Source organism: Hoplias malabaricus, chromosome 7, assembly GCF_029633855.1.
Source record: "Hoplias malabaricus isolate fHopMal1 chromosome 7, fHopMal1.hap1, whole genome shotgun sequence".
In the NCBI taxonomy this organism is placed as follows: domain Eukaryota; kingdom Metazoa; phylum Chordata; class Actinopteri; order Characiformes; family Erythrinidae; genus Hoplias; species Hoplias malabaricus.
The window spans coordinates 46,547,688-46,568,009 of record NC_089806.1 but is presented as its reverse complement, the minus strand read 5'-3'; the positions used below and the strand labels follow the sequence as shown (position 1 = coordinate 46,568,009).

General features: G+C 38.4%; 2 protein-coding genes across 3 annotated transcripts; both read right to left on the bottom strand.

Annotated features, from left to right (window-relative positions):
• Positions 1 to 507: 507 nt before the first annotated feature.
• On the bottom strand, positions 508 to 14,659 carry LOC136701758 (uncharacterized). 2 transcript variants are annotated; one of them, XM_066676452.1, is made up of 9 exons: positions 14,570 to 14,659; positions 14,288 to 14,405; positions 13,965 to 14,050; positions 13,756 to 13,873; positions 13,569 to 13,670; positions 12,866 to 13,039; positions 12,018 to 12,198; positions 2,263 to 2,304; positions 508 to 1,103 (listed from the first exon to the last, which is right to left on the bottom strand). In XM_066676452.1, exons 1-9 carry the CDS (start codon positions 14,621 to 14,623, stop codon positions 1,016 to 1,018), a joined length of 963 nt encoding a protein of 320 aa, XP_066532549.1. In that variant the 5' UTR covers positions 14,624 to 14,659; the 3' UTR covers positions 508 to 1,015. The 2 variants fall into 2 exon arrangements, with proteins under 2 accessions (XP_066532549.1, XP_066532550.1); XM_066676453.1 differs by lacking the exons at positions 508 to 1,103; positions 2,263 to 2,304 and adding an exon at positions 10,310 to 11,101.
• LOC136702811 (uncharacterized) lies at positions 14,638 to 18,993 on the bottom strand. Its single transcript, XM_066677947.1, has 10 exons — positions 18,823 to 18,993; positions 18,505 to 18,625; positions 16,935 to 17,000; positions 16,236 to 16,355; positions 15,818 to 15,919; positions 15,496 to 15,728; positions 15,209 to 15,387; positions 15,021 to 15,114; positions 14,806 to 14,920; positions 14,638 to 14,684 (listed from the first exon to the last, which is right to left on the bottom strand). Exons 1-10 carry the CDS (start codon positions 18,991 to 18,993, stop codon positions 14,638 to 14,640), a joined length of 1,248 nt encoding a protein of 415 aa, XP_066534044.1.
• Between the last annotated feature and the right edge of the window lie 1,329 nt (positions 18,994 to 20,322).

Here is a 20,322-nt window from a genome sequence, read left to right as displayed (position 1 = left end):
ATTTATAAGTCATCAGTTAATATATTGATATATCATTAATTTACAGTATGCACTAATAACTGTTAACATTGTGTTTATCAGCGTAAAGCATTCGCTAAAATACTATTTCCAAATATGTTTCTTAGAATACAAAACATGAGGTAATGAAGTGAGAGACAATGTAACATTTTTTACTTTTTATTTACATTTTTACGTCATCTGTCATTCAGAACACAGAAGTTATTCCTTGTACTACACAGAAAATACCTGTAAACTCTCACAAAATGTTTTGTAGCAGCTACAAAGACTCATCTTTAAACAAGAAACCATGGCTAATTCTTCTGTACATTCTCAAACTTAAAAATGGTACCTTTATGCACGTGAAAAAAACCCAACAATAAAACACAAATCACAGGGAACTTATTCAAAGCCTGCATTTTAAAACAAAGAAATGATGTCTAATCCTTCTGTACATTCTCAAACATAAAACATGACTGCCTTTATGCATTTGAATAATGTAAAATAAGTCATACATTTCAAAAAGAAAAAACCAAAGGCTAATTGTTAAGTTCTTAGAAAAACTAAAGCCAATTATTCTATTTAAGAACAAGAGGCCACAATTTCAGAATCCTCCATCTTTACACAGGAAACTGATGCCTAATATCCTTAAGCAAGCGCCCAAGGGGACCATGTCTATGTTTATCACCTAGCCAGTATGTCCACTCAATGATTGAAAGGTGTTGTTTTAGCATTTGCTCTGACCTGTTGCCTCGTAGCCTCCAGATTCTTGTTTTGTAGGTCAACCATGCCCGCTCAAGATGCTAGGTATGGGCTCCAGTGTGGGGATCTACAATCCACTGGGAGTGATTAACGCTAAAATGTGCATAGCCCAAATCCATCAAAGCACCTCTGTACGCTCTCCATTCATCACTGATCAGTGTAGTACCTGGATGCACATGTTTAACAACTATAGGAACAAGATGCTGCCGTGATCTTCTCTTCACAAGGCGCAAGACTGTACGGCGCTGTTCCCTCTTTACACCAAGCATACCAAACACCCACTTCTTTCTCCTCCAAGTGGGGGCAGCCTTTCTGTTGAAGGATTTTGCTGAAAACCAGGTCGCCTACAAGTGAGAGGACCCAACTTCAGCCAGAGGTAAAGAAGTCACCGCATGACACCTAGGCACACAAGGTGCATATAATCAAGAGGGAACCCTGAGACCATTCCCAAAGATGTCTTTTCTAAAGGTAAAATGACATGGTGGTGATCTGAATCTGTCTTGTTTTTGAAACTTTCATCAGTTCTGAGTGGCATGTCCTTTCTTGGATATGTCATTCTATTGTCAGTTTATACTCCCTCCTGTGTGCATTTCTCACACCCATGGTACCCAGCGTGACCTTTCACACACTTAACAAAAGCACATGCCGGGGCATCGCAAACCATTGAGGCGAGCTTTAACGTTAGCCTGACTTCCTCAAAGTCAAAACCATCTTCCAGCTCAACTATCTCTGAGGCAAAGTCATCAAGAAACTCTCCTGGTGAATCAGTCTTTCTTGCACCACAAAACAGTGCTATTGTGACAGGCTCATGGTGTGGTAAATTGACAACACTTCCAAGAATAGGCCATAGCTGTGTTGAAGAACTCTTGAAAAGTGGCAGCCCATCAATGTTGACTTGAAGTTTTAACTGTTTGTTATTCAGCAATAAACTTTTGTACTTTTGTAAAGTGTGTGTTATTGATCTGTGCACACACCAAAGTAATAGCACTGACCACCAGTTCTCCTCTGAATTGCAGAACCACTGGTTCTCACTGTACCCAACAGTGTCCTAGCATCTCTTGGTTTGATGATGCTTTCCAAGAACATGTAGCAGTGCATTAACTGCATTGTGTGTGATGTGGTACTCAGTCGCCCATTTTGCAAGTCCTTCACACAAGTCATATTCCGTTTCTGTGTCAGACCCTGAATCGACACCAGCCAGATCATTGCTGCAGGAATCAAACTCATTGTCACACACACTACTTTGGCAGTCCATGAAAACATTGTCATCATCATTGCCATTTTCACCCCAGGCATTTTCTTTCAATAAACCTGTGTTCAGCCCCGACCCTGTTCCCTGAACTGATTCTATGTCCCTCTCGACCCATTCTATTGCTCTTCTCTTAATTGTCCAATGAGAAGGTTTTCAGTGAGACACACTACACAGTGAGACAGAACATACATTGGTTATATTTCATCTGTTGGTGCAGTCATTTAAGGAATATTTGATTGTTTGTTACATACCTGTTTATTTTGACAAACGTAGCACCAGTCTCACAAGTCCACCTGCGTGAAAAGAGACAACTGTTGAGTGCTTGTATAATCTTGCCGTGCTAGACCTGAATACCTTAGCTTTGACAGAGGAATTTTTTAAAGAGTTTTTTTTTCTTTTTTCATAACTACATTACCATCAAATGTGTGCAGTCACCTTTAATATTAATAATTTATATTTTGAACACATTATTTTTGGATGCAGCCAAATTAATTTTGTACAGCTTCCTACCAGTGAAACCTGTGACGTTTTTGTGAATTATTTTCTAAATCTTTTTCAATGTAGGTGAATATTTTGTGGCAAATGTTGATCCCAAACCTTTAAACATGATTTTAAACATTGGAAGATTAAATAATAGTTCATCTTTCAACATGCTGAAAGTCGTACTAGTTTGGGTAATATACAACAATGCATGTAGCACCACATTGGTTTTATTGTTATTACTGCAGTGTTATTACTGAAAGATGTTTATTGATGTGTTACACACAGTTAAATTTAAATGAGACACACTCTGTTGTTAGTAAGGCTGAAAGGGCAGTCGCTGCAGTAGAACGTCAGTTCTGTTTGTGTTTACGCTGTAAGTGAACTTTAAAATGGTCTCGGTTCTCTTTCAGGTCCTTGTTAGCACTTTCTGGTCTCTCCTTACACCTCCTTCCACACCCAGAGCCCACCTGGGTACCACTGAATACATTGTTTGGGTGAAGTTTATTATATAACATCTGATTTTCTAAGTAATAAAAAACACAGCAGGTCTAATCAACTCATGCATCATTTAATAGCTACATGGATTGCGCTGTAATCACCTTTTATTTAACATTATATTGTATATTCTATTGTTTGTCACTGTTTAATGAAACGGTATCCACTGGAGGCCGTGTGGTAGAGAGGTTAACTCTTAGTTGATGGACTCACATCATCATCATTATCTTATCTGCTTGTCCATTTCAGGGTCGCAGTGGGCTCACATGTGAAATGATAAAATTAAAATTAAAGTTCTCCATAAGAAAAGTGTTGGACTGGTCTTCATTTTAAACACTACGCAGGAATCTGACACTTTTGTGGGTTCCAGATGTTGTACACTTTTTACCCTGTTCAAATGTAGTGAAGGTAAACCTTAAAGTTCCCTCTGGGATTAATAAAGTATCTCTTAACCTCTGCACAGATGCAGTTTTCGTCTCATTTTAGAGAGGTTTGTACCACTGTAATATAAGACTAGATATCTTAGATCCTACAAATAGTAGAATGATGATTCACGGCTTTAACTGATGTAGACACTTAGGCCAAGCATTCATTCACCTTCAGGATTGAACGCCCTCGGTTTTGAATTCACGAAAACTTTACGTAACACCTGTCCATTTCCTGGGCGCCAGGAGCTCCAGAACAGTGCGGTACCATTATGCAGGAAATAAAGGTGCGTTTATTGTGGTGTGGTGGGCAAGGGATTTGTGTTTTTTTTAAGTGCTTTATATTTTAGGAGCTTTTCGCCGGCGCCTCTCCTGAGACAGTAAGTGATTTTAAAGCCAGAATCCGAAGAGATCTTTCATGTCTTACGGTTTAAAAGTCAGAGTTTAAATGGCGTCCTGCTCCGGGTGTAAACAATCAGTACCGAGCAGGGTGGGCTCTTTTTTTCTGGAGAACTGTTGAGTGTAGGCAGCTGAGAATCGGTGTGTGGGTAGTTGGATTACTTCTGAAACACTGAGGGCTGTGATAAAAACGATTGAGGCTATGAACTACTTAATACTGAATAACACCAGTGGCCCATTGGAAGGCCAGGTATTTATTTAATTTATTTAGGTAATTATTTAATGAGACACAATATTAACTATCTACTAAATGTCAAGTTTAACCTTGCCTTTATGTATAATTTAGCCAAGATACATACTTATGTAATTGGGGGGAAAACGTAGCTCTATGAACAGGAGCGAATGGGTGAAACGTATAAAAACTGCAGTAAAATTAATATATACAAAGATAAGGAACAACTATGTACAATAAATGGGTTCAATTTTCTAGTACAAGCTCGCGCACATCGCTCTGTCCTGCTCGGTCCAGCGCAAAGGACATTTTCTAGATGAGAATAAAGAGTCACTTGTAACAAAGCCATTTATTCTGTGTAGCACCATAAAAAACGTCACTGAGAAATAACGTACTTCACAATCTTAAAGTTATTTGAGGACATGTAAGTAAACCGTACTGAACAGAACACAAAGTGTATGAAGCTGGTGTTTTTTCTCCTCTATGAGAACAATTATGTCTAGAATGTAGTGCTCAATATAAATAGTTATATGCAGAACACAAAGCAGTCATCTGGACACCTGCTCATCCTACATCTCTGACGTGAAGTGCATCGATAGGGTGTTTGTCCCTCCTTGAAGCGGTTATTTCAGCTCAGCCTTAAAGGTATTGAATCAACCTGATATCATGGCTGAAACGTACCTATGCTACTAAAAGACCACACCAGCTAAAACGTACATTTAACTACGTTTAACTTGATATGCGCCCCCTAGCCTCTAAGGCCGCTTGGAAAACTGCATGAACCAAAGCATTCAAGTAGAAGATTATTCAACTTTTTTAGTGGAAAAATGTGTTTAGAAAATTTTTGCAATCAGCTGATATGCCACGTGTGTATAAACACAAATAAATGCAGTATACAAAAGCACACACACACACACACACACACACACACACACACACACACACACACACACACATATATTCACTCGGCAGGTTGCAGCTGCTCTTACTCGTGCGCGAAACTACACTACATTTCCCACAATGCCGCATTGTAGATTAGTTTCTCGCGCGAGTAAGAGCAGCTGCCACCTGCAGAGTGAATTTTCCAGGTAGCGTTAATTAACAGTTAATGATGCAGGGCTCCACGTTAAAAAAGTGCATCGCTTGCGAAACAACGATAAACGCGGCAACCAAAACGTGCAAGTGTTGTGGAGCCAAGCAGCCACACAAAAGAAAACTGGAACGAGCAGAAAACAAATATGACGATAAATGGGCGGAGAAGATGGTGAAGAGCAACAACGCGTCAAAACTACGCAATGCGTCGACCCTGCTGTTCAGTTTACATAGTCCTTTAGTTTTAGTTTTAAAAGTGTTCGGTGAAGTGTAGACATAGGATTAGTTGTGACACTGTTTATCGATATGTTCGGGTTTGTGCCTCTGAATTAACTTTTTAGACATTTTCAGACGTCCTTGCACCAAATGTTTATCTGAATGCAGCTAGCGATCACTACGTCACAGTGAAGTCAAACCCAGGCTTTTAAAGCACACGTAGCCTAACCATTTTCAGACCGCTCAGTGCCGTTCATATATCCCAGTTACACAGCCCTAGATTTAAGACCCACGTACGTTTTTATAAATAAGATTGTAGTCGTAGTAGTGGGTTAACCGCAGAAAAAAATCAGACCAATCTGAGTGCGCTCAAATGTGCACAGCTATCGCCTGCACTGCCACAGTTTCGGTGTTCCAATAGATATAATACAGAACACTCCCTGTTCACTAGATCAGGTGCTGAGACAGGGAGTGTGTGAAGTTGTGCAGAGAAACCTACAGCCAGGACTGGATTTGAGTTTTTAGAGCAGGAAAATAACAAATTGTGCAGTCTAGTGGTACTCCAGTACACTGAGAACTTCTGGACTAAAATGTCCAGACAACACCTTTAACATATTTACATCTGTTTCAAATAATAATTTTATGAAATATTCATAACTTGTGTTATGGATGAGAAAAGCTTGAGACGTTTATTATTAATAATAATCAAATTAAAATGATGTATTAATAATGTATTAATAATAAGAAGAAGAATCAAATTTAAATGATGTATTAATAATTAAAATGTGTACTTCTACTTTTAGTTTTCATAACTTATTACTAATTGTTTATGACTTTGTTTTCAACCTGAATTGACCCATTTCACTGATTTCACTGTAATCCCTTTTTAAGTGAGTTTGTGGGTGTAGCTCTTCACTGACTACATCTGAGAAACACTGGTGTAGTTTGCTAATGTCATATATGACACCGGGGAATGTTTTTATAGATATTCAAAACGTGTGTGAAAATAAAATCAAAGTTAATTTTTTTGATATCTCATGAACTAGGTTTTCTCAGGCCTTGAAAAATGAAATGTTTAGATATAGAAATGTTGCCCAAGTCGGTATTATTGTTGGATAATCATTTTTAATGAGCTATCACATAAAAACAAGCAATGAATTAATTTGATGTATTTGCTCTTTGTTTCAGCTTCATAAGTGGCACACACTGGGCTACTATCCATTGCTTCTAATTGGCCGCAGAAAGAAGAACACAGTAGGGTACACAGCTGACATGATTTGTCCCCAAAAGCAGGAGACGGAGCAGGAGAAAGCCACATTGGCTACGATCAAGAACCTATATTCAGGCCTTTTAAAAGGTGAGTAATACTTTTTTATTGTTTTTAATACATATTTATCCTTTGTCTCACCTCAAAGAAAGTAAATCCCCACAAATGATGTGATGTGTGATCATAGTGTAGTGGTGAGAAATGTGTGGAAATGTTTTACTGTGTTTATCTGCGTGTGGCTCGTCTAGTTTTGGAGTCGGCCCAGGCCCCCAGCTTTTTGATTCCAGAAGTGAGCTGCGTGAAAACTAGAGGCTATTGTAGAGAAATCTGAAGTCCAATTATTAAGACACATCTTTTTAGATCGCCTCATGACCCTGTCCTCTTCCACAGAGACTGGACTCTCTGAAATTATAATCACAATATGTGATAATGTTGAGAAATAGAGCTTCTCAAAAGAATGTAATAAGAATACATGTGGTCTACACAAATTCTAACAATGATATCTTCACCAATAGAAAGAGACAATCACAGTGCATACATTTATAGAGTTGGGGAGAGATATTCCAAACCTTTATTTTGAATGAACATAATTGATACACATACATTCTCTTATTGAGGATCTAATTGATTTACATGATAAATACGTATAATAAAGTTTTTTGTAGTCCATATATTTCTCTGCATATTGTTACCCTGCTCTTCAACATTCAGAATGGGGGTTCATTCTCAAACACAGAACCAGCAATATGCAGCCACCAGTGTCCTATGGCCACTGAAGAAGGACTACGTTATGACCAGCACACACACAGCAGCAGTGCTCCACTATGTACTGTGGTACAATTCTTTTTTCCCCCCAATGAAATGTTGGTAAGTTTCTGAAAAAGGGGAGGAAACCAAAGACAATCGTGCAGAACAAGTGTTTGTAAATACTTGGTTATAGAACATCCCACGCTTAGCCATCACCCATCTGTAATTTTATCACATTTTACAGCAGGAAACAATCAGGTTGAGGACAGGCCACACTTCTGATCAAGAATTCATGATTTATGTGCAGTGACTGCAGGGGGTACATTTATGTAGATCAGATTACTATGATTTTTCTGTTATGAAATCCATAACTATATCCACAAATATATTTCATTGTACGAGGCTTATTTGGGATTTTATTCTACTTATTATATTTAAATGCAGATCCTTTGTAGCGAGTGACTGCCTGAAGTCTGGAACCCATAGACAACTAAATGTTGAGTTCACTCCCTTAAGATGATTGGTCAGGCCTTTATTGCAGTCGCCATCATTTCTTGCTTCATTGTTTGAGTCTGCTTTCTGTTATGTCTTCTGTAACTGAAAAGCATGCTCTAGGTCAGATGACTGACTCGGCCGTCAAAGAACATGCCGTTACCTCGTGAAGGGCTTGGGTCAGTTGTGCATCATGTTTTGGGTCATTATTCACCTGTACTAAGAAGCACTGTCCTATCAGTCTTGGAGCATTTAACTAAATCTGAGCAAAATATATACACTTCAGAATTCATTGCACTACCTCTGTCAGTCACTTCAATAAACGACAGAGAACAAGTTCTATTGGCAGTTATAGATACCCATCCCATAATACTTCACTATGCTTCACATATGTGGTACACTTTGGATCAAGAACCCTTACTTTCCTTCTCCATACTTGTCTCTTCACATCAACCATAGACCCTTTGTCTCCTTAATTAGTCGTTCAATAGGGAATTGGACACCTGCCCATGAAACTGCTGATCCTTTAACTGTCCAAACTTTTCAGCCCGTGAATGTGGAGGGAAATGTAAAGAATGAAATTTCATGTAAATGTTCATAAAGGTGTAATTCTGTCACAGTTCCACTTATGTTTTCTATCAGGTATTGTAGCTTTACAGAAGCAGGTATTATACACCCTTGTATGTTTCTACAGAGCTCAGTGTTTCTATTGGAAGGTAATTCATACTATAAAATATGATTTTTTTCATACAGCATCTGGTTAGAGAGACACCACCTCTGAGACCAAATCAACACACGTTTCAGATTTATTCTGTATTTATTTCAAAATTGTTTCTGTACATAAGTCCTTCTAGAAGGTTCCTCTTGTGGTAGGTAAACATGAAAGAGATCATTATATCTTCATACAAGCATTTTGAGATAAAGATGAATGTCCACTGTATTAATGTATGTGTTAATAGAGGGTGACCAGATCTGAGATGGTGAAAAAGAGGACACGTGTCGAGGGGGAGGGGGGGTAGTGATGAGCTCTCGCCCCTCACTGCCGCTGTATGTTTAGCTGAACTTATGTGTGCTTTTAGGTCCTTTACACCTTTCTTTGCTACACATGGGAAAACATGGGAATTTCTTTTTTAATTCATCCGAGAACTTACATTTCCGTTTCGTCATAGCTGCTCGAGATGAGGGTGGGTACATGAGCTTTGCCTGACGTAAACAAGGACTACTGACGTGCAGACTGACCAATTAAATGTTCACAGAGAAGGTTATCGACCAATAACGGTAGCGCTACAGTCAGACCGTCCAATCAGAAGATTTTAGGCTCCTTCACCACGCCCCCTTCTCACTCAAGCGAACCAATCGGAGTAGGGGAGGGCGGGACTAGTTTGTGAACGAAACGCTTCTCGAAGTTCTATGTAAACTCTAGAAAAACAACATCCCGGACGTTTGTGAAATTCCACCCGGACATTTTTTTAAGTCTAAAAAAGAGGACATGTCCAGGTAAAAGAGGACGTCTGGTCACACTAATTAATATAACTGATCACATCATAAAACAAAATAACTCAGAAAGTAATTTATTTGTTAAAAGTAGTGTCTACCATGAATGTTTTTTAGTCACCTCTCTATATTTTAGTTGTGCACAAGCTGGCGTTAAACTACATATTAATGTCAAAATAGATTCGCCAGACACTGTTGGGAGAGTCTGGTATCTTTCGACTGACACCCAAAAGGACCAATTACAAGTCGCTATGTTGGCACGACATGTAGGAGGAGTCTTTGATTCACGCCCGACCAGTACAAGAACCAGGACACGACAATACACGGAAGAGAGCCAATCAGATCCAGTCAGAATGCAGCTGGCAGAATCCTGACAGTGAAGTTAGATTAACGCACTGAAGTATGAGATGTGTGCGGAGCGTCTGTAGCTGAGACTATTATCAGGAAAACAAAACCTAACAAAAAAATAAATAAAACAATTACATTTCCCGTTTTTGAGTAATGTTATCTCTGCAATATATAGCACATACTGCTCTGTAGATTTTACTACTCCGTGTCCCCAACACATAAAATCCAGGTCATAAAGGGGCTGATTGGTCGATTTACTGAGCACATAAACTACATTGATAGAGGATTTTTTACAGAAACCAGCATTTCTCAATTTACTATCAGCAAGGAACCAAAATAATCACGGACGTAATTCCCATTTACTTAAAAAAAGTTACACTTGGCCATTTCATATTTATTGCGTACAGTGGCTTTTAAAATTCTAATAAAAATATTTTAGACCACAGCGATGAACACTGCTGTACATTCTACCTAAGGCCAATTAAGTATATGCTGAAGTGTTCATACTGTACCTGTACTAAAGGACTCTACATGTAAGACAATAGACTGCAACTGCAAATTCCACATGTACAAAAATAGCACATTTTATTTCACTTTAAAATAAGGACATACAAACAGCTACTTAGTGATTACAAGTATTACATTCCCTGCTGCAACATCACCTGATCCAGCCCAGTAACTCATCATTCTTTTATTATTATTAGGCAAGGAGTAGTCAAAACAGCACAGAAAAAAAAATCAACTCCTCAAATGTAAAGCAGGTGCTAGTACTTCTAATCAGACATTTGTTAGCACATCTACTGTCTACACCAAAATATTAAATCTGAAGGAAACAATATTGCTCTATATGTATTTTAGGAATTTACATAGACACACGCATGTTACAGGTAACGAAGGCCATGGTGGAGACTCTTGGTGGCGATAGATTTCCAGGATCAGAAATGGTTACCCAAGTAACAATGGATTACACGACAAAGCAAGGAAAATGCGTACTAATACCTGTATTAGGACTATTATTTAGAACATCTACTTCCTAATTTGCATAAACCCACTGATACATAAGGAAAGGAATTAAAAAAGAGCTCTTCAAAGCACAACAGTTAGAAAAGTAATAACTACGTCAGCATTGGGCCAATGTATTGTTCTTAAGTGTATTAAAAAATAAACAAAGGCAGAGTTATGGTGTCCCTTCTGCTTCTACACACCATCCTCACTGTCGTCTGACTCTACACTTCCATCTTCATCCTCCAGCACCACCTCCTCTTCAGCAAAAATAGTTGAGTCTCCTGCAACAATCTGGTTGTATGTTTGTTTGACTTCCGCTTGCAATGACTCTACCTTTTCCAGTTTGAATAAAAGAGAAGCAAGCAGTCCTTGACATCCTTCCTTAGACAGCCCATCTGGAAAGCCCACGAGACACAAGAAACAGTCCTATCATGTATCAATCTCTCTTTTTCATCATCTGTGATTTATCCCTCTTGACTCCATCTTAGAGAATGAAAGCCTTCATTATTTAAACCTAATTTATCAAAAATGTTTCTACATGCTGATACTCACGTTCAATACAATCACTACTGGAAAATGATGACATCAACAAAAACAAGTGTCTCAGTCATTGACTGTTATTCATTGTGTAAACAATACATTTTTGGTGTATGCTCCATTTAATGTTTCCTTAATCTTCAACAAATTATGAATTAATCCGTATGAATGCATAATATGCAGTGTGTGTAGTGTTTAGAGTCTGACAGTAATAAATGTGGAATGAATGGTATTCTGTAACTGACTGAATATAAAGCACCCACTGTAGCAGCAGTCCATTTCCACTGAACTTTATGCTAAAATAATAGCAAAACACGCTAAAAGAGACAGCTATTGTTATTTAATTTGAAGAATTTTGGAGAAATACACAAAAGACATTATCCTGTACCAATTGGCCAATGAACTGCTGACAAATTACACAACCTCATCTGGTCAAATTAATCCAGCACCAATAGTGAGTAGGCTACATGAAATGCTGAATTTACCATTATGGACTTATAGAGTTAGAAGTGCAGATTAATGGTGTACATGTACAAGAGACAGCTTTACAATCAAATTTACTGAAAAATAATAACACTAAAAGATTAATAGCAATGATAGCACATGAATCGAAATTACATAAATACATATAAAAAATTTACCATTTTTGAGCGGCCTATGGTTATTTGGAAAGAGCAATTCTTAGACATAACATTTTACAATGTTGCAGAGAAGTACAATGAACCACAATTGTAAATACAGTAATTAATAACAATGTGTATTTAACAGTCTTACTGTCTTTCTCGAGGTCTTCGTTTGTTTGTTGAATTAGGAGTTTCAAACTCTGTGAAATTCCTCGAAGGTAGAGACAGTGTTGAGTCATTTCTTTTATCAGAATGCTCTCTTCTTCCTGAAGCCCGACTGACAAGCATGACTTTGTCAAAAATCTTTCTTCTACTGCTCAATCCAACAGTGTCTGTAACACAGCACACACACACACACACACACACACACACACACACACACACACACACACACACACACAGGTCACTTTAATGAAAACATGTGCCCTGTAGGTATATTATATACAGTAGTGTACCAAAATATGGGCACCCTTAGACAAATATTTAAAAAACAAATGTAAGAAATGCACACCCTTAACAGAAGGCACATGTCTACATACTAACAAACAATTATTTATTATTTAGTGAATGCAAATTGTAAAATGTGGCCTTTGTAAACATTATGGCACATTTTATAGTTTAGTTTTCCCCTATGTGCTAAACAAGAAATGGAAATTGTGTAAATGTGAAAATGCCATGTTTAAAATTCCTGTAGACTATTATTTAAACTTTGTAAAAAAAAAAAGCAAAACATAACGGTTGGTGTATAATTTAAACATCTGTGCAGTTTAGCTCTCCTATATTCCTATGCTACCCTTTCTGCAGTGAACACTAACAAAAGGACGACTGATAGCTCACAACTCACCAGTGTCAGTGATACTGTCAGTGTTACTGTTGGACTGCTGTTCAAACATGTGTCTACAGTATTTTAAAAGCATGTAACTTACGATGTATCCATAAATATCAAATGTTCATCAGGTCCAATTTACTACACAGGAGCCCTTTGTAGTTCATACATACCATTGGGTAACATCTCCCAAGGCCAGACCACATTTTCATCTGGATCACTTGCTGCAAGGACATCAATCTTTTCAGCATTAGGGACTGCAGGGTTGTATTGGTGTATAGCCTCCAATAGCTTTGCCTTCACTTTGGAAAGATGCCTTCTCTTTTTTTGTCTTTGTTTGTTGCTGTCTAATGAATAGATACAAAGTCATGAGCAATAGAAACAATTCTACAATTATGAATTAATGTCAGATTAGCTGTTACTCATCCCAGGCACTTAGTTTAACTACAAGGTCATATTTTATTAATTTACTTCCATTACAAAATGTCCTAAAAGCTGAAGGACAACAAAACCATTGCCTCACAGCTAGTAAACTCTGGCCTATCTGGCCTGTGTTGTTTGAAACACTTAACAGATTCACTTGTTTGATTTTATCCTTAAATTCCCACATTGTATGATGTCTGCATGTGGGTGTGCATCGATGTATCGACTGGAACTACCTTGCAAAAATATTTAGCAATCTATGCCATTCAAATATATATTTTGACAATCTGGAACTTAGCAAAGTGAAATTAATAGAACATGGGGTGAAAAGGTCAACACATCGTACAATGTATCCTTTACAAGAACAATATTAACTTACTGATTGATTGCCACATCACCAGAGGTAAGACTTACAGCAATATGTGATGTGTCTATGACAAAGGGGTTGTTTACCATTTTGTCTGTAGAGGTTGTGTTTCTTTTCACGAAGACTTCCAAACAACCCCTCAATGATCTTCTGCGACTCCTGTGGACTGCCTGGAGCTGCATCTGTTACTGTTAAAACATTCAGAATTTCAAAAGTAACTTTAGTAAACCCTCTATATTTGAGACTGTCAGGAATCCAGTTTGAGATCCTCACCGGTTAGGGCCCACTGTTTGACATCTGCAACCCACTGATCCCGTAGTTCCACACTACAGTTGAGGTCCACCATAAAAGACTGCAGACTATCTGCCTCAGCCTTTGCTCTCTGCTTGGTCTAGAATTCACAGCCAAAACCACAAGCTTATAGAAACATGTCGGTGAGCAAATTTAATATACAACATTTTCATTTATTTTCTTTTAAATACCTTTCTGTATCTGAGACAATGCCCTGTGCAAGCTCTCAACTTTCCTGGAATTCCAGCCCATTGCTTGCAGTGTAAACATATCGTTTCTTGCTGTAAAAATAATTACAAATGTCATTAATTAATTTAAATTCAAATAGATTGGGTACCTGCATTTCTTATGCAATTCACATTTTTATATAAAAAACTACTTAATTGGTAGCTACTGGTTAAACCAAATTCTGTGCTACTTAACAGCTTTTTTCAACAATATTATCTGAATTAGGCATGAAATAATGCAATGCTACATTTTACAAATAGTATAATTATAGTATATACATGAATACCTGCTTTTGTCATATATTTGGTAGTGAGAGCCACACGAGACAAGAAACTGTTGACTTGTTCAACCTCTTCTCCAATGGTGGTTCCGGATCCTTCTTGATTTCTTCCACCCCAAATAATCTAAACCATGGAGCAATGACTAATAACAGTTAGTTTTTATATATAAATATACAGTACATGATCATGCTGTATAGCTTTTATTAGGTTGATATGAATAGTAAACAGAAACTGTGTAAATGTGAAGAAATGTATTTAATATGACACTTTTATAACTGCATACAAACCTCACACTTCCAGTCATGAGCCTTTGCATGGAGCACAGATAGGAATGGCTTCATCCCAGTGAGTGAACTCAGCTCCGGAAAATGTCCTGTGACACGCTGGAGATAAGGCCAATACCTACACATTACATCTGTGCAAAACAAGCTAACGTTTCTGGAAGACGCAAGCTCTTTCTGCAGAAACATTGGGTAGGCAAATATCTCTCCCCTGAACATGTTGAAGCCCTTGAGAAGCACACCATGCCGACAGACAGCCACCTCTATGCCTTCTTCATCTAATTTTGAGCTTGACCGCTGAGAACATTCTTTTGCTGCAGCCCAGGTGGATGTCCCACAAGTGGCACTACCTTGTGTCTAAAACCAATAAAAATGAAGGTTAGCCAGAAACTGCACTGATTATTCCAATGAAAAGAAGCCAAAATAAAAACCAAAAGTACACATTGCTTATAATTACATGTGTTATTTGGGCTCTTATGTAGTCCACAAAAACTGACACATCCTCATCTTTTGCTAGAAAGACTCCTGCATAATGTGCCCGTTCATCAATACTAAGAGGAAAGGCATGAGTAAGAATGATTATTCATACAACAAAACCTATAAAACAAAATCTGTAATAAAATAAATAAATAAACCCACACAAACCCTTTTGATTTACGAAAACGATAATGTTTCCGGTTGCCATCAACACAGACAGCCAGCATGTCCGGAGTGCAAGCAGGACAAACAAAATGTTCTTTTGCACACATTTTCTCTTTTTCAAACTGACTGTATGAATATTCTAAGAAACTTCTTTGAAAAGTATCAGGGCAAATCTTTCCAACCTGAAAAAACATGAGGCACATTCACTTTCACAGGATAACAACTTCTTGAATAGCTATATAAAAAAACATCATTAGTATATGTAGATAGTATTGCAAAAATGGATTTACCCTCCCATAGTACAAGGACCTTTGTTCCAACATTCTCACAAAGGCCAGCCTAGACAATGCCGGAGCTGACGTCTTCATTTCCTCATAAGATGAAAATACATCTATGGCATACACTGTTTGGAAATTGACAGTAGCTGGCCAGTATCTGGCTAGGAGAAGGTCCTTCACCTCCGGTACCCAGCAGCTTTTGCAAAAGCTGCAACTCATACAAGGAAGTGAAAAATCATACCTCCCTGCAAACAAGGAGAAATCACAATTGTGACTCTGTAAAATAATGTTGTACATGGAACTTGACGAATGTGTGTATAAAATATTCTGATACCATTGATGGTGATCAAGATGATTGATCGTCCTGCACCGACAGTGATATGTGAATCTTCACATGTACGAATACGGCGTGGCACAGGTGTAGGCAAGAGACGTGCTGCAGAAGAGAATTATAACTTAATAAATTGTTCCTATTAAACATTAAATAAAGTAAATTAAATCCAAACATGCCCGTCTCAACCATCTGGAGTTATGGATAAAATACCACATGTTGTCCAGGGGCACACAGCAACAACCGTGTACAAATGGATACACTGTAGTACATATGGTATTTTAGTAGACTGTTTATGTTTCTGGCATGAGAACTTGTCACATTTGTGTTTGTTAGCCCACTTTCCAGTACCAGACCAATATCTAAGCTATAAGCAATATATGAAGAGAACAACAAATATGAAAAATAAATGTGTTCTTACCTTGTTCATGCAGAATAACACGGTCATTGTGAAGCTTCACAGCACATGATGTGGGAGGAATGGCCTGGTAAAAGCCTCTGATCTTAACTTCTCGATTGTGCATAACATACGTCTTGTGGACTGCTAAGTCACAGTCAGGACACAAGTAATAATTTGGTAAACAGTCAGGACATCGAACGACAGACTCCTGCTCACCACAGTGACAGCACTTCTGCAGTGATGTGTTTTCAGCCACAAGCATGTCATCCAGAAGTATGGCCCTAGAAGCATTCCATCTTTCTCTAGAAACAGAACGTCTTAAACTCCAGTCAGAAGATGTTGAAGGTGCCTTCATGCTCTCTTCTACCTCTGGATTCATTGTTTCCAAGACTGTCTGCAGCTGTTGGAGGTGGACATCTTTATATATATATATATATATAAAAACATACAAACAAACACACACAACAATATTTAGTAAGTTAAAAGAAGTGTAATTCGAATGTGAAAACAAAAAAAGCAAACAGGATCTCATAAGAAGTTTTATTCCAAAATGATGTACTCATTTCTAAGAATATTTTTGAAAGTGGTCTAAAATGAAACTAATTTTAAAACTGTTGGAAGATGAGAAAAACACACACACACACACACACACACAATGTTGACATATATAACATACATGCTGAATATACATATATATATATATACACGTTATCTACTTGCCATGACTCGACAGGTCTTCTAGCATAATCTCTGCAGGCAGGGCATCCTCCATTGGTCTGGTAGATCCTAAAGCAATTGAAAACCCAAGATTACTTTTTTAAAAATCTAAATAAATAAGTTAATAAATAAATCTGTTCTTTTTTTAAACTATATTGTTTACAACACATTTGGTTTATTATTAGAACCAGTGTGTAAAATTCAGCTGTATGACTATACATAGAAACTGTACATTAAAAACATAAGTATATTTAAGTAAAACAGATAGTTATTTATACAGCAAAAACTGGCCTTTTCCACTGGAATGAGAAAACCTCATACGCTGGGGCACTATTCGGTCACTGCTGTCCCTTCTTCGCCACTGGACGTCTTTTGCAGTTTTCTTCTTTTTTTTCTGATGGGAAAATATTTGCCTCAATGTTAATATTACAGTACAGCCAGAGTATAGGTGTATTTATGACATAATCAGAGTTTGCAACTCACCGATTGTACATGATGCATGCCAGCCATTCTCTTTCCTCGTTCCAGAAGTTCATTTAATTTTGCTTTGGAGTCTTGTTTTCGTGCCATCCTCTCCAAATAACTTAATTATATACATTTTTTGAAAAATACTTAGGTACGAAAGACTGCATTTCATCTTAATTTCACAAGATCTAAAAAGATGCACAGTAAGGGGTACTTTAAATCTGAACTTTGAGTTAACATACCTTACATAGCCCATAGCCAAAAAGGTTTTTTATTACAGATTTAAAATAAACCTGTGATATGTCATTTATATATAAAGATAAGTAATAATAATAATTAGAAATAACTGTTTAGGGCATAATGAATTCCATGATCTACACTGGTTTATGCTGGTGCTGGTTTGCTAAATCACGCAACATGTTCATTCTGTCCAGTAAAACAGCATCAAAAACACCACATATAGCTATTGTTGATGCATGTGACCAGAACTACGGTGTTCAGAATGGTAGCTAGCTAGCTGGCTAACATATGATAACTGGGAACGTTTACTTGCCTATGAACTCATTAAGAGATTTCATTATAAAAGCTAGAGATTTGGACGTAGCTGGATGTTTTATAGTTTATTAATACTAATACATGTTAGGCCAGCGACAAATCAGTCAATCTGCATCACTGGGCATTTCATTAAGGGTCAGACAACTACTCGGCTACTCGCCATATGCTACGACAAAACATACAAGCACGTCTAGAAACACATGATTTACGGCTTAGAGTAGCGACATTCGAGGTGTTAGTTGAGCTAAAGCTAAAGCTAGATGTGGAATGAACTCAAGGATGAAACCATTAGCTTGTATAAGGTGCAAAACTATTACTTGTTTTACCGATGAATTTAGAAACCCACAAGTCAGCGTCACAAAGTCAGCCTTTTACCTTTGAACCTTCACCAACAAATAATCAGCACCATGGCAACACCGGCGCCATGTGCGTCGAGACCATCTGTTGTTCTGCTTGTAATACCGCATTTTGTCAATATATCAACTACGTACAAATGAATACGTTATAGTAGGTATGGTCTTTTAGTAGACTGTTTAGGTTTCTGACGTGATACCTGGTAGCAACCAATAGAACTCACAAAAACTATTTCCCAGCACCTTCAGCTCTTGCTTGGTGATACTGTATAAACCAGTGGCGGATGCTGGTCTTTCAAGGAGGGGAAGCTCAGTTTCGGCCTACATCATAAAATGTGTCGGTTTATTTATACGTAAATTCTACCCTCCGTTCCTTTTCAAGAAAATGATCTGTGACCCTGTCGTACCAACAAGGTGTCTTTTCCAGGAACTCGACTAGTGTCCTCTCAATGGCCAGCAGAGCTAGGCTGCTTAAACGGCCTTGGCCCATGTGAAGTGTCTCTGCCTGTGGTCTGTACCCAGATCTTCAGAGAGGAGTTTGGGCTGCACCTGGGGAAGGTGTTCAGCTTTGTCCACCTGAGTGTCCAGGAGTTTCTAGCTGCTTTATACACATTACTCTCCTTCATCAGCAGAGATGAACCAGAACAGAGTTCCACTGATCTCTCTGTGATCTTCAGAGCATCCACCATGTCAGAGTTCCTGAATTCTGCAGTGGACAAGGCCTTACAGAGTGAGAATGGACACCTGGACCTTTTCCTCCGGTTCCTTCTGGGTCTCTCACTGGAGTCCAATCAGACTCTCTTACGAGGAATACTGACTCAGACAGGAATCAGATCTCACAGCAGAGTGGAGACAGTCCAGTACATCAAGGAGAAGATCAGGGAGAATCCCTCTCCAGTGCAAACCATCAATCTGTTCCACTGTCTGAATGAACTGAATGATCACTCTCTAGTACAGGAAGTCCAGGAACACCTGAACAGAGGAGGTTCTCTCAGTGGAGTCAGGTTCTCCCCTGGTCAGTGGTCAGCTGTGGCATTTGTGTTGCTGAATTCAGAAGAAGACCTAGATGAGTTTGACCTGAGGAAATATAATCCATCAGAGGAAGGTGTTCTGAGACTGCTGCCAGTGATCAAAGCGTCCAGAAAAGCTGTGTGAGTTCATCATTAATAAATGTTTATTATACTTTTAGATTTACCGCTGAATTTTCTCTCATTTTCTGTCAAAATTTACATAATTTCACACAAAAATCCAAAACTGGGCTGGACTCTGAAAGTGGTGATGCAGGTAGACAGGAGCTCATCAGAACTAAGGGCTGTTATTGACCAAGTACAAGGCATTAGAGCAGGCCTTGGGTCAGGTGATTCGTAGGAAGCTTTTAGTGAGGACACATCACCAGAGAGAAGGCAAATGATGGCTAGTTTTTTTTTTTTTTGGCAGAGACTGAATGGTAGAACAGTAGAAATCTTTCTTTGTGATTTTGTTGCTCAATGAAGCTTCAAGGGAATTAAATAAATATGAGATATTTTAGTTTTACTGCATTTTACACAGTGTCCAGAGCAGAGACAGAGATGGGTCACTGTGAGGTGATGAGGGAGAGGAGCTGAACACAGCCCTAGTTTCAGGTCGATGGGTTCAAAGAGATGGTTGTAGACTTCAGAAAAACAAGGGGTGAGCACTCGCCACTGAACATCGACAACTCTGCTGTGGAGATTGTCAGGAATACCAAATTCCTTGGTGTTCACCTAGCGGATGATCTCACCTGGTCCAGTACCACCAGTAACATCAGAAAGAAAGCCCAGCAGCGCCTCTACTTCCTGCGAAGGCTGAAGAAGGTTCATCTCCCACCTCCAATCCTCACCACTTTCTACAGAGGAGTCATCGAGAGCATCATGACCAGCTGCATCACTGTCTGGTTTGGGAACTGCACTGTGGCAGATCGCAAGTCCCTCCAGCGGATCGTGAGGACAGCTGAGAAGATTATCGGTGTGTCTCTTCCCTCCATCACAGACATCTACACC

What these genes read in the sequence shown, in the direction of transcription:
- LOC136702811 (XM_066677947.1), bottom strand. Translation starts at nt 18,993, where the DNA reads ATGGTGGATGCTCTGAAGATCACAGAGAGATCAGTGGAACTCTGTTCT. An exon ending in ACTCCTCTCTGAAGATCTGG is followed by an intron (nt 18,626 to 18,822) that starts GTACAGACCACA and finishes TTTATGATGTAG; the next exon opens with GCCGAAACTGAGCTTCCCCT. An exon ending in AGAAGACCTGTCGAGTCATG is followed by an intron (nt 16,356 to 16,934) that starts GCAAGTAGATAA and finishes GTGACTTAGCAG; the next exon opens with TCCACAAGACGTATGTTATG.
- LOC136701758 (XM_066676452.1), bottom strand. Translation starts at nt 14,623, where the DNA reads ATGAAGCCATTCCTATCTGTGCTCCATGCAAAGGCTCATGACTGGAAG. An exon ending in CTCATGACTGGAAGTGTGAG is followed by an intron (nt 14,406 to 14,569) that starts GTTTGTATGCAG and finishes TCCATGGTTTAG; the next exon opens with ATTATTTGGGGTGGAAGAAA. An exon ending in CAAATATATGACAAAAGCAG is followed by an intron (nt 14,051 to 14,287) that starts GTATTCATGTAT and finishes TTTTACAGCAAG; the next exon opens with AAACGATATGTTTACACTGC.